The sequence below is a fragment of the Camelina sativa genome, chromosome 3 (assembly GCF_030686135.1).
Source record: "Camelina sativa cultivar CO46 ecotype springtype chromosome 3, ASM3068613v1".
Taxonomy (NCBI): Eukaryota; Viridiplantae; Streptophyta; class Magnoliopsida; order Brassicales; family Brassicaceae; genus Camelina; species Camelina sativa.
The window spans coordinates 26,768,195-26,781,679 of record NC_141882.1 but is presented as its reverse complement, the minus strand read 5'-3'; the positions used below and the strand labels follow the sequence as shown (position 1 = coordinate 26,781,679).

The 13,485-nt window shown below is 35.1% G+C and overlaps 3 protein-coding genes across 7 annotated transcripts; 1 reads left to right on the top strand and 2 right to left on the bottom strand.

The window, feature by feature from the left end:
• The first annotated feature begins 4,684 nt into the window (after positions 1-4,684).
• LOC104777867 (elongator complex protein 2) lies at positions 4,685-8,838 on the top strand. Of its 2 annotated transcripts, none has more exons than XM_087506847.1 (10): positions 4,685-5,036; positions 5,131-5,218; positions 5,545-5,630; positions 5,714-5,873; positions 5,983-6,143; positions 6,228-6,902; positions 7,003-7,330; positions 7,415-7,635; positions 7,762-7,939; positions 8,052-8,838. In XM_087506847.1, exons 1-10 carry the CDS (start codon positions 4,896-4,898, stop codon positions 8,534-8,536), a joined length of 2,523 nt encoding a protein of 840 aa, XP_087362973.1. In that variant the 5' UTR covers positions 4,685-4,895; the 3' UTR covers positions 8,537-8,838. The 2 variants fall into 2 exon arrangements, with proteins under 2 accessions (XP_087362973.1, XP_087362974.1); XM_087506848.1 differs by having other exon boundaries at positions 4,692-5,036; positions 5,720-5,873.
• Positions 8,646-10,290, bottom strand: LOC104777866 (geranylgeranyl pyrophosphate synthase 6, mitochondrial). Its single transcript, XM_010502193.3, has one exon. It carries the CDS (start codon positions 9,781-9,783, stop codon positions 8,773-8,775), a length of 1,011 nt encoding a protein of 336 aa, XP_010500495.2. The 5' UTR covers positions 9,784-10,290; the 3' UTR covers positions 8,646-8,772.
• Positions 10,291-10,385: 95 nt separating this feature from the next.
• Positions 10,386-12,862, bottom strand: LOC104777865 (uncharacterized). 4 transcript variants are annotated; one of them, XR_015594473.1, is made up of 8 exons: positions 12,405-12,851; positions 12,147-12,249; positions 11,874-12,048; positions 11,618-11,774; positions 11,402-11,511; positions 11,141-11,318; positions 10,814-10,873; positions 10,386-10,733 (listed from the first exon to the last, which is right to left on the bottom strand). XR_015594473.1 is itself a non-coding variant. In XM_019243903.2 (8 exons), the coding sequence occupies exons 1-8, from the start codon at positions 12,695-12,697 to the stop codon at positions 10,675-10,677; spliced, it is 1,137 nt and encodes a 378-aa protein (XP_019099448.2). In that variant the 5' UTR covers positions 12,698-12,862; the 3' UTR covers positions 10,386-10,674. The 4 variants fall into 4 exon arrangements, 2 of the variants coding, with proteins under 2 accessions (XP_019099448.2, XP_010500494.2); XR_015594474.1 differs by having other exon boundaries at positions 10,814-10,870; XM_019243903.2 differs by having other exon boundaries at positions 10,814-10,870; positions 11,402-11,516; positions 12,405-12,862.
• Positions 12,863-13,485: the final 623 nt, after the last annotated feature.

Genomic DNA, 13,485 nt, shown 5'->3' with positions numbered 1-13,485 from the left:
GTTTCCTGCCACACTATTCTTTTCGTTTCCTTCCTACTCTTGCCATTTCAAAATTTTATTGCTCTTTTTAGAAGCAAAAACACACACAAATATTCTCATTCAACAATTTGATTTATGTCATTTTATCTTTAAGTCAACACCCATTTCAGTTTGTGTTGGGAAATAAACAGGCCCAATATAAGCCCAGAGAGTGTACAGAAATAGTAGCTTCATATATCTTGCTAAGACATTTCTTTAACTTCCTTTGCAACAAGCCCCATTGACTTTCCTAAGACATTTCTTTAACTTCCTTTGCAACAAGCCCCATTGACTTTCCTAAGACATTTCTTTAACTTCCTTTGCAACAAGCCCCATTGACTTTCCAAGTCGTTTTCCTAATACACTAAAGGAATGAACAAGTCAAAATGTATTCTGCTTTTCCTTTGGAAAGGCTTTAAGCACAAGGGTTGAAAACAAAACGCAGAAAGAAAACTTAATTAACCAACTTGAAATCTGATTCTGCTTTTAGAGACGCATACTTGAGAGTATGATTGCATGGGATAAGACCGTAAGAGATACTACATTAAGTTCTTCTAAGACATACTGCAAACCCAAAGTCAAAGTGGACTCCAAGTATTGGTTCTCTTAAAGTAAAGAGGAAAAATACATTAAGAAAAAATTATTGATTTGCAAAAGCCTAACATGCACTCAGGACTCATGGAGCCATAAACTATTATCTTCCACCCAAGACTTGTTCTGTTCCTGTAAAACCAAAATTGCACTGGATCATAAAAGAAATCAGGTTAGTGAAATTTAAAATCTAGGCTCTGTAATCAATCTTTTTTTTTTTTGGATATTGATACGTAAATTAACCATGTTCTAGAAAATTAATAATTCTTGAAAAGGTATTATAGTTAAATACTTAAATCATAGATTACCAATCTAATATTTTGATTACATGTAGAATAACTAAATTTTCTTCAATATATGGAATCTACAAATTCGAGTATAAGATAAGAGGACTAACATATTATAAACTAACTAACGATTTAGAGATTGAAAATATGACAAAACCACAACATACAATAATACATCTTATACGATAAATAATTGTATAACATTTTTTGGTTAGGAAATAATTGTATAGCATTAAAATTATTAAAAAAAATACAACAACCTATCAATGATATTTATAACTTTCAACTATGTTACTTATAATAAACGTTCAAAAAACAAAAACATACTTTTTAAAAATTTAAACATACATAAAACAATAAATTAAATTTTACCACACGATGTACCAAAGATTAAATCATAGTTAATTAAAAGGAATATTTCAATAAAATAAATTAATACGAGTTTCGATTATTTGTTCACTTATTTTTTTTTCCTATCCTCTTTGTCAAACCTTGGTTCTTTGTAGCCCATGTCGTTAGAGTAAAATTCAAAGAGCATGAATTGTGGCTTGACGTGACAATTACAAGGACCGCTATTTTCTTTATTTTTGTTTTCTTACCGGCTATCATTGACATCACTTCTACAAAGACAATGATGTACCATTCATAACCTTTCATACCAACATTCTTTCCACTACTAGTTTTCGAGAGAACAACCGGTTTGCCTTTAACTTCTAAACAATCAATCATTAATACGCCGTGTAGCTCTAGTAACTTAGTTTCCTTTTGTTCAAGGTATGTGATAAAAGTCATTCTCAAACCAATCATCAAACCCCAACAATTTAGCACCAATTGGATGTGATGCGATACAACAAACTAATGCCTCCTCAATGATTTGCCATTTAATTTCCTCTTCTTTTAAAAAAAGGCGTCTATCCCTACATATATTTTCTTCAATCTTAACAAAGTTCTTAGCTTAAGAATTTGTGCTTTTTATAGTTAAAATAATGCTAAAAACTTGTTTACAACTTAAGCGTTGGAGATGGTTTCATGTCCCATTTTTTATTTTATTAATGCATCTTTCTGAATATAAGCCATCATACCACTTACCATATCACACTCATAACAATGATGACCACCTCATTTTCACCAAGATTTTTGAGAGGTCCATTATATACTCATTCGAATCAATTCGACAAGGATACCTTGTATACAATAAGTACAAGGTATATGCATTTGTCTTCCCAACCATACAATTTCCTAGAATATTTTTTACCATGTCATACATGACATAACTCCAACAATGGACATATTGGCCTTGATCTCGAATATCCATGTCGCATCTCTGAGCCTTTCTCTTGTTTTCTTTTCCAATCGAATTTTTTTACTAACCATGATGTATTCTAAAAGATAAGAATATAATTTTGATCATTAAATACTTTCGACGAACATATCGTTTATGAAATTGTACCTCTTCTGACTGAAGTATATCTTTGCAGATTTCTCTTAAATATTGGATGATACCATAGCTTTGAGCGTTTCATACGAAATTTTAGAAAGTATACTTACTCTTTTCAGATTTCATACGTTCGTTGACAAAACTAATAATTTTTTTTGTAGTGACTTTCATCTGGCCTTGATTTGCTTAAAATAGAGTTTAAATAAAACGAAATATGCAGCGGAATTGATGAATAACTCGTTACATATAAGTCACTTAGTCACATAGGCATATTTCAAACATAAATTTTCTGATCCGACATGGTAATATAAAACTTCATGTATACGAGATATTTGAAAGAATAACTATGAGCTCCCGCAGGATCATGTGTGGTCATCTTTGAAGAGTGTCACATATAGGTGAAGTTGGAAGAAGCTTTCACTTATTCTATTAATTCAAATTTTTGTGCTAGTACAGTAAAACTTCTTTGAATTAATAATGTGGTATCGTGAAAATTTATTAACTGATAGAGGTATTGATTTACCGATAATAGAATTTTTTTTCTTAATTTGGTAATCGTTCAAAAAATATTTAAAAAATAAATTTAATCGTTATAAGTTATAATTAATATTTGTTTGTTATTTTTTTTTTTTTTTAACTCAGAGAAGACTTTTATTGGTTTATAACATGTCATTACAAAGGGGTTCATGTAACCATTTTGGTACCATTACAGACTCAATATAGGACTCTTGATCTCTACAACCAAATTTCGCTAAAGTATGGGCTACATGGTTTTGGTCACGTTTTATAAATTTAAAACAGATCGACCTGAATTTTTGATGCCCAAAACTCTATATCCTGCCATAGATTCGACAGATAATCATTCTTTAAGGTACCATCGATCAGTTTACATAAAGATTCGTTGCCACCCTCAAAAATTACCGAATTATATCCTTGTTGCAATGATTGTTGTAGAGCTAATAATAATGCTTTTGCTTCAGCTTCCAGTGAATTACAACATTGTTCAACTTTTTTTGCGCCCCAAACAATTTCATGTCCTTGATAAAACTAATATTTGTTTTAATCATTTACAAGGACAATAACAATTTATCATGTCTTGAAGAGAACATTAGAAGTTTTCAATAAAGTAAAAATTATTAGAAATGAACTTTAACAAAAATGAGTGTGTATATCTATACATATATTTTTATATTTTTATATAATTATTAATTTATAATATTTATGAGACTATCTATCTATATATACAATTTTGGAGACATTTCTGAAATAAATTCTGAAATTCATACCTATTTACAAGCATGACATTGACATTAATTATTAATTTATTTTTCATTTAATTAATTAATATTAAGTTTCTATTTTTGAAAACAAGATTTTTCATCCTAAATAATTTCCAAAACAATCGGAATTTTTTTTTTAACATTATGTATTAAGTTTATAATTAATTTAATTAATATTAAGTTTCCGATTTTACAAAACAATATTTTTCCCATAGACAAATTTCCTAAACAATCGGTCTAATCAATAAACAAATTGATTTTCGATCTTGGAGGAGGATCCGTGGCCGAGATTTTTGATCTCAACGTATTGATCTCAACGTATTTAAAACTAATTTTTACTTTCACGGGTCTTGTATGATGAGTTTTTGCGGATTAAAAATCTTTGAACATGTTGCCTGATCCGCCTAGCATGACGGGTTTGTACTATAGAATCAACACTAAAAATATTAGTTTATCTCATCTATACTATATATTTGTAATCATAGTTTTGAAAATTAACTTATAAATTATTTAGTATATGAACTACAAAATATTACACATACTATAACACATTCTTAATATTCCAAAATAAAAATAAAACTAAATACACAAAAAATATATACTAACATACTATATAGGTATATACCTCTTTTTAATTTTATAGAACAAAACAAATCTAGAATTTTATATTCTATCTAATAACAAATTTATTGTAATTAAGTTATAAACTTTATAAAACGTAAGAAGAAGAAAAAAATTCTAAACAAAATTCTAAATTAATTAGACAAAAGTTAATTAATTGAGAATTTGAAAATTAAATAAATTAAAAATTATTATTTAAAATACAATAATGTATATTTAGTTTTGCGGTGTACCGCAGGTGAAATCGTTTACAAAAGATTTTAAAAAATGATTATCTTATTCTACTATTGAATTAAGTCCAAAATTATGTTGGCCCAACTTGTCATATGCTTGTTTCCTTTCTCTGTTAGATAATCAAGTTTATTCAGTGAATTTATAATCAGATTTGGAAATTAAATCAGACCTTAAAACATAAATCAATAGGATAATTTGGGCCCAATTGTTCCAATAAAACATGTCGGCCCATTTAGTGCTCCCTCTTTCCTAACTTTCGTTTGTCGTGCTCCGCTTTTCCCTGATACTTTGAGCATTACAGATTCCCGGCGAGATTTCCCGGCGGCGGCGGCTAGATATTAACTGGTTACGACCAGCAGGAACGAAGAAGAGAAACTTCGTAATTCCTACTTATCTTCAATCAAAACGTCTCCTCTTGATAAAAAGATGTCAGAAAACACCAAAGTCGAAGCGAAGAGAGTGTTCATAGGAGCAGGATGCAACAGAGTCGTCAATAACGTCTCTTGGGGGGCTTCTGGTCTCGTCTCCTTTGGTGCCCAAAACGCTGTTGCTGTTTTCTGCCCTAAGGTCTGTTTCTTTCTACGATCAAAATCCTCCTTTTTTATTCTTTCAAAAGCAAGATATGATTTTTTCTTTAACTTGTTTTGATGTTTTTGTGCAGACTGCTCAGATTCTTACTACGCTTCCAGGTCATAAAGCTGCTGTGAATTGCACCCATTGGTTGCCCAGTTCCAAGTTTGCTTTTAAAGGTACTTCCTTTTGCTTCTTCTGGTGTACGAGGAACTTTTTTTGTTCTTGATTTAGGGTTCTTAGTATGTTGAATCGTACCATAGGTATTGCATTGCAAAGGAAGAGTTTTTTTGATGTTCTATCAGATAAGAGAACTTAGACTGAACAATTTGTGAGTTATAGCTATCATTATTAGATAATTGAGAAGACATAGGCATTCAAATTTCTATTAATAGTCTGTATCAACGGTTTGGTGGTTTAGTTGCTGTGAAAGGTTATACTTTTCTACAACTTTTGGATTTTAAGAGAAAACATTAGATGGTTAACGTTCTGTGATTGTTGGCAGCCAAGAATTTGGACCGGCATTATCTGCTCTCCGGTGATTCAGATGGTATCATCATCCTCTGGGAACTATCTACTCTTCATAACAATGTAAAATTCCCTCAATCTGATCTGAGTTTCTCTACAGATTTTGTATTCGCTCTGATCCCTAGTATGTTTTCTGATTTGTTTAGCAACAGTGGAGACATGTACTACAACTACCACTATCTCATAAGAAAGGTGTAACTTGCATCACCGCTTATATGGTTTCTGAAAACGATGCAATGTTTGCTTCTGCTTCTTCTGATGGAGTTGTGAATCTCTGGGATGTTTCTTTTCCGGCTCAGTCTAGTGGTAAGCATTAACGCTCCTGCAGTATATTACCAGTTAAACGAAGTCAAGCATGTCTTCTAAGCAGTATCTAAATCGAATTCTTTTTTGGTCTCTGTGTTATCTGTTGCAGAGGAATGTAAAGTGGTGTGTCTGGACTCCATCTGTGTTGACACTAAAGCAATTGTAACGCTTGCATTAGCGGAATTGCCTCAAAATCCTGGTCGATTTGCTCTCGCGTTGGGTGGATTGGACAATAAAATCAAACTTTACTGTGGAGAAAGAACAGGAAAGGTGCTTACCGATTCACTTTTCTGGCAATATATTCTCAAAAAAAGAAAACAGTTGTGAGAGTTTTTTGGTTTCATCCTTTTTCAGTTTACTTCTGTTTGTGAGCTTAAAGGCCACACGGACTGGATTCGGAGTTTGGACTTCTCATTACCGTTACACATAACAGAAGAAACCACAGATTATATTATGCTTGTGAGTTCTTCCCAGGACAAAGTCATTCGGATCTGGAAACTCGTGTTAGTTGGTGATGTTGGCTCGTGGCAAAGAGAAATCACTCTAGCTTCTTACATTGAAGGCCCAGTTTTTGTCTCAGGGACATCCACATATCAGATTTCTGTCGAATCTGTTCTCATTGGACATGAAGATTGGGTCTATTCTGTGGAATGGGAACCTCCAGTTATCAGTTCCATTGATGGGAGGTTAGTTAACCACCAACCGCTGAGCATTTTATCAGCTTCAATGGACAAAACGATGATGATATGGCGACCTGAGAAGAACACGGGTGTGTGGGTGAACGTTGTATGTGTTGGAGAGCTAAGTCACTGTGCTCTTGGTTTCTACGGTGGCCATTGGTGCCCAAATGGTCTGTCGATTCTGGCTCATGGATATGGCGGATCTTTTCATCTCTGGAGAAATGTCAGTAGCAGTAAAGAGTCTGAGAATTGGCAGATGCAGAAAGTTCCTTCGGGTCACTTTGCTGCCGTGACTGATGTTACATGGGCTAGAACCGGCGAGTACTTGCTATCCGTGAGTCATGATCAGGTCAGGGTTTATGGTTGAGAATGTTAAATTGATTCATTATATCATATTGCAAAAAAGAGACTTTTCGTACATTTCATTCTCAAAATTTGTGCTTTTGCAGACCACTCGTGTGTTCTCATCATGGAAGAATGATGAAAAGAATGAAGTAGAGGATGAGCATTGGCATGAACTGGCTCGTCCTCAGGTTCACGGACATGATATTAACTGTGTGGCTATGGTTCAAGGTAAAGGCAACCACCGTTTTGTTAGTGGGGCAGAGGAGAAAGTTGTGAGAGTATTTGAGGCTCCTCTGTCCTTCTTGAAGACTCTGAACCACACTTGTGCGGGTGGAGAAGGAAGCTTCCCTGAGGATTTACAAGCAGATGTGCAGGTTCTTGGAGCCAATATGTCTGCTCTTGGATTATCACAGAAACCTATCTACTTACACTGTAAGTGATTGATTGATTCAACACCATTTTTTCAAGCTTTTTACCAAAAGCAATCGTAAGATACATATTGATTTCTTATTGCAGCTTCTAGTGAACCGCTGGAGAGAAATGGCGGAGGAGAAGGTCTAGATACATTTGAGACAGTTCCAGAGGCAGCTCCAGCGGAGTTGAAAGAGCCTCCAATCGAAGATCAGCTTGCTTTTCATACTTTATGGCCAGAATCTCATAAACTCTATGGTCATGGTAATGAACTCTTTTCTCTCTGCGGTGACCACAAGGGAAACCTTGTTGCTTCATCGTGTAAGGTAAGCTAGTGCAGTTTTCAGAATTTTTTCACACTTCTTCAATCTCCTTGATTTGGATTTTAGATCTAACTGTGCAGGATTACCTCACTGAACTATTTTTTATAAATGAACCACAAAATTCTTCAGGCTCAATCTGCATCCATGGCAGAGATATGGCTATGGGAGGTTGGGACATGGAAAGCTGTTGGTCGTTTGCAATCTCACAGCTTGACGGTGACACACTTGGAGTTCTCTTATGATGACACTATGCTTTTGTCTGTCTCAAGAGATCGTCACTTCTCCGTTTTCTCGATCCAAAGGACAGGTAACTCAAGCGGTTTCAACTTCACAGTTCAATAGCAGATTTGCTCAAAACATTCAGAAGTGTCTACATGTTGAACATCTATATCTTGTCTGTTTTTTTCCTTCTTGTTCAGACAATGGCGAGGTTAGTCACAAACTCATGGCAAAGGTTGAAGCACACAAGAGGATCATATGGGCATGTTCATGGAACCCATTTGGCCACCAATTTGCAACTTCATCAAGAGACAAGACTGTGAAAATCTGGTCCATCGAGAGTGACGGTCGCATCAAACAGATTCTTGCGTTGCCTCAGTTTGGGAGCAGTGTTACAGCTGTGGCTTGGACGGGATTAGACCGCAAGGAGAAGAGCGGCTGTGTGGCAGTTGGGATGGAAAGCGGACTGATAGAGCTTTGGACCATAAAGATTATTGAAACAGAGGAAGGTACAACTGCAACAGCAGCTCTTGCTCTGCGCCTCGAAACGTTCATGTGTCATGTCTCGGCTGTGAATCGCTTAGTTTGGAAACCAACTGAGAAGTGCGAGTCTAATCAGAGCTTGCTAAGGTTAACTTCTTGTGGGGATGACAATTGTGTCAGAGTTTTTGACTTCAAGTTTTGAGTCTAGAACACAACATATTGCAGTGTTTTGATATAAATACCAAAACTCTCTTTCGCTATAGAATCATTGTAATATTTATGCAAATTTTGGTTAGCTAAGTTGGAACATGTTACCAAATCACATTTTTCTTCATTGCATTAAGTTGTCTCATTAAAAAAAAACAAGTTTCTCTGTTTTGTACTTTCATACACTTCGAAGCTTTTCATTGATTTGTCATGACGCTTTGGGGGCAATGGTCAGTTTTGTCTCTTGACAATGTAATCAGCGAGACACACCAAAGGAACCACTCTGTCTGAATTAAACCCCTGAAGATGTTCCTGCGCTTCTCTGTTCAACCTCTTTGCATATTCTCTCGCATTCTCCACACCCATCAGCTTTGGATAAGTCAGCTTCCCGGTAATCAAATCTTTTCCGGCAGTTTTCCCAAGCTCCTCGGACGACTTGGTCTCATCGAGCACATCATCCACAACCTGATACATCAGTCCAACGCACCTCGCGTATCTCCTAAGCCTCTCAATCGCTTCATCAGACCCACCTCCCATTATACCTCCCACAACAGCCGCAGCTTCAACCAAAACCGCGGTTTTATGAATATGTATCAACTCAAGATGTCTCAATTCATCATCTTTATTCTCAAAACTCATACTTCCTCCAGCCAAATCCGCCGCTTGACCCGCCACGAGTCCCGCCATCCCAACAGCTCTCGCCATCTCCTCAACGGCCCAAAGAACCCTCTCTGAAGGCACCCCCAAGGAGGTTGATGCTGATGTCTGCTTGACGGCCAAAGACATGAGAGAATTAGCGGCCAAGATTGCTGTTTTCTCGCCAAAGAATTTATGGTTGGTTGGCTTTCCACGGCGGAGGCTGTCGTCATCCATACAAGGAAGGTCATCTAGGATGAGCGACGACGCGTGAATCATCTCAACCGCACAGGCAGAAGGCATCGCGGTTGACCCTTGGCCACCTACGAGCTCGCAAGCGACCAAACAGAGCATTGGCCTTAGTCGTTTGCCACCTGAGAGAAGCGTATACCTCATAGCTTTGCGAACCTCGAGTACTGGCTCCCAAAGAGGAACTGAATTGTTACAAAGAGGAACGAAATCGTCTAGCGCTTTATTGATGGACTTAGCCTTATTGTTCATATACGACATGAACTCAGAGTCAGGGTATGCAATAGAAGTTAGACGGCGGATGGACGGTCGTATCAGCCGCATTGCAGACGATACCAGAGTGTAAGGCGGCCGCATGATGGTAAATTTTACGGAGTAAGTAAACTTGAATAATGAGTTGTATTAATATTTCAATAGTAGCACCAAAATAGTAAAGTTTAGTAATTAGCATCTAACACAAAAATGGAAATAATGAGTTGAATCGTTTTAGGTTTCATATTTACACTTGGTCCCCAAGACATATCATCTCAACATAAATGCATGAATCTTGACAAGATATAAAGAAAGAGAAATTTGTTGATGTGTCATCATATGCATGCAAATTGTATCAGAGTTTTTTTTTTTTTTACTTTTAAGGTTCTACGTTTATGACACAAACAAACAACTTGTGGCGTTTAAGATCATGAGCCATGACCTAACTCTTTTCTCAATAGCATTACTTGTCAAGATTGTAAAAACAGAGGAAGGTTTACTTTTTGTGGTAAAAGATAACTGTGTTAGGAGATTTTTTTGAATTCAAGTTTTGAGTGAAAGAATACAGAAAATGCCACATTATGGTATTTAATACAATGACCACATTCTGTTTCTCTATAGCATCATTGTACTATTTCAGAAAATTATGGTAGCTAGGTTGAAATGTAATGTTACTATGCAAATTTTGGTAGCAAAGTTGAAACATGTTATCACATAAATTTTTCTTCATTGCATTAGTTTTAAAGTCTGATTAAGAACTTTTAGTCAAAGAAACCAAATTAGCTCTGGTTAGGTCTAGTTTTGTCACTATATATACCAAGAGTGAACAAATGCTTACTTAACATCAGTTGAATCTGGGCTCGCCTATATGAAAATACTTACCAAAATTGGCCCATTGTTCGGTCTTGATGAAGTGGTGGTTATCTATAGAAGCTTTGAGACCAAGACGCCTTTGAACAAAACAACATCAAAGACTTCTTTCAGCTTCTCATAGAATCATTGTTCAGTCTTGATTATTGATGAAGTAGCCATTTCTTCATTCGCTTCATCATTATCTATATATAGTTGAAAAAGGTAGATGATTTAGTTTTCGCCTTGACTAGATAACATGAATAGATTAAGAAAATGTCCATACCTTCTTCTATCTTCATATCCATTTTCTGCTTTCCCTTCTCTGGATCATTAGTTGTTGCTGCTAAACAAAGAGAGACAAAAAATTTCTATCAAAAGCCATAGAGGCGATATAGTTGAACAAATGACTCATGAAAGCACAAGACTAATCAGAGAAAAGGTAACAAAAAAATTTCAACCTATACCAACACAAACATTGAAGACTTTTTAAGCCACAGTTCCGAAAAGGAAATTGTATGCACATAAACACATGTCTCAGGGATACTAAAGAGAGATGACTACTTCAAGAAACAAGAAATATGAAAAAGAACACTTTTCAATCATCACATACCTTCATCCTCCTGTACTAGAGGCCAAATGTGCTTGGCTAATTGTTTGTTCATTTGAAACATATTGATAGACTCGACAGGAAACAAAGACCGTAATGATTCGTCGCATATTATTGTGCGTTTATCAGATGGATCTTGCAAATTGTTCTCCTTTATGTATTTCCAAAGCATTTTCACAACCTGAAATAAAAACCATTCATTCAGCAGATGGAATACCACATCCAGAAGCTTTGTAATTCACTAAAGGTCAGTCATATATGTACCTCTGTTCTAGCTAACTGAGAGGTTCCAGAAAATGCCTGAAGTTCTGGTGAAAGACTGCAAACTTTGGTAAAGCCGCCTCCTTTTTTCTTCGGTTTCTCCTCGGACTTGGCTGGTCTAATTCAATAGAGAGCGAGGGCTTAGTTTCTTTTGGCTCTAAGCTCTATATATAACCAGACAAACACACAAAATTTGAGAGAAACAAAGAACTAACTAACTTTCTTTTCTTGCGTTTGCGTTTTCGTAAACTACGACCTTCCTCTTCTCCACTTTCTTCTTCATTATTCTCTACCGCTTCTTCGTTTTGCTCCTCTTTCTCATCTTTTTCCCCTGATGTCTCGCCTTCATCTTCCTCTTTCACATCCTTAACACTCCCTTATAAAGATAAAACCATTCACAAGAAGAAGTATAAACAACAACATAATCTTCTTCAAGATGTCACATAAAAAGCTAGTGAGACAGCAAGCAAAATACCATCTCCATCATTTAGTGGCCAGATATGCTTAGCCAATGCCTTGTTCATCTGAAACATATCAATCGCCTTTACACGAAATAACGAATGAAGCGCCTCGTCACATAATATATTTCGCCTATTCTTTGGATCTTGTAAATCGTGGTCTCGAATATATGCCCAAATTTTCTTCACAACCTTATATATGAAAATAACAATGTACTCATAACATAAGCTTCTCTCCCAACTAAGCCATCAAAGGGAAAACGAAATTATCAAGAAACAGAATACAATACCTCTGTTCGAGCCAATTGAGAAGTTCCTAGAAACTTGTCTAGTTGTGGAGAAAGCTGACATATTTTGTTAAACCCACCTCGACGTTTCTTAGCCTCTACCGGTCTAATACATAACAAAAAAACAACAAGAATCACAAATTTTGATATCTTTCATCTAAAAACCAATTACAAGAAACAGCACACTAATCTCACAACTCTCTTCTAAAACAATCAGAAGAATGCAATAAATCCATAATAACTAGTTTCAAAAATTGTTACCGTTCGGTCTTCTCGTCATTGCTATCACTTCCTTCTTCATAATTTTGATCGCCATTACAGTCTTCATCTTCATCTACTTCCTCTTCCTTGTAATTCTCGGGTTTGCTTTCTAACAAAGCATCGCTTTCAAGAAAAGCATCGATTTGTTCCCTGACGAAAGCTTTTTTATCGGTTAATTCGACGCCGAAATACGCCTCCAGCTGACGGCGGACGCTAGCCGGAGTCGTTGTTTCTAGGTCGGAGCCACGGAGAATTTTTCGGAGCTGGGTCACGAGGTCCGAGTCGGAAACCATTTCTCTGTTCCTTCCAAGAAAAATAGATACTTTTTCTTACAGAACTGAAAATTACAAAAGCGGTTCTGTAATAAAGAAGAAAACGATGAAGATGGGCATTTATGGAAATCTAGCAATTCTCCTCCCACAAGGTTGTCGTTTGGTTTAAAGACTTGATTTCTTTCCGGTAGAAGAAAAATACCTATATTAATTAAAACGTAAGAATTAATATCCAAAAATATAAATATTGTTATTTTCATACTCACATTTTCAAAACAAATTTCATAATAACATTTAAATTTTTTGGGTTTTAATTAGTATAGGTTTTTTTCTTTTGATGGGAAAAGATCAAATATAAAACATCCAAATAAAAACTAGATAAGGGTATTAAATAAAAATAAACATCTAAATATTTTATCTAATTTTTTATTTGGAAGTTTAATATTCGGTCTTTTTATTGAAAGAAAATATCTATATTAATAAAACAAACAAATTAATATCCAAAAAATATAAAGAGAATTTGTTAAAAATACCCTTTTTGATATATACTTTTTCAAAAATTCCTCATTTTTGGCCATTTTTATTTTTACCATCCTTTAATTTAATGATCATTTTACCCTTAGATGAAAAATATTTTATTCAATAAAAAGATAAACAAAAATTTCCGCCAAAAATTTAAAAATTTTAAACATCTTTTAAACGCTTTTACAAGGTTTTTACAAGGTTTTCAAAATGTTTTTAAAAAGGTTTTTATAAGGTTTTTAAAAGGTTTTCAAAATGTTTTTAAACACCTTGTAAACGCTTTTACA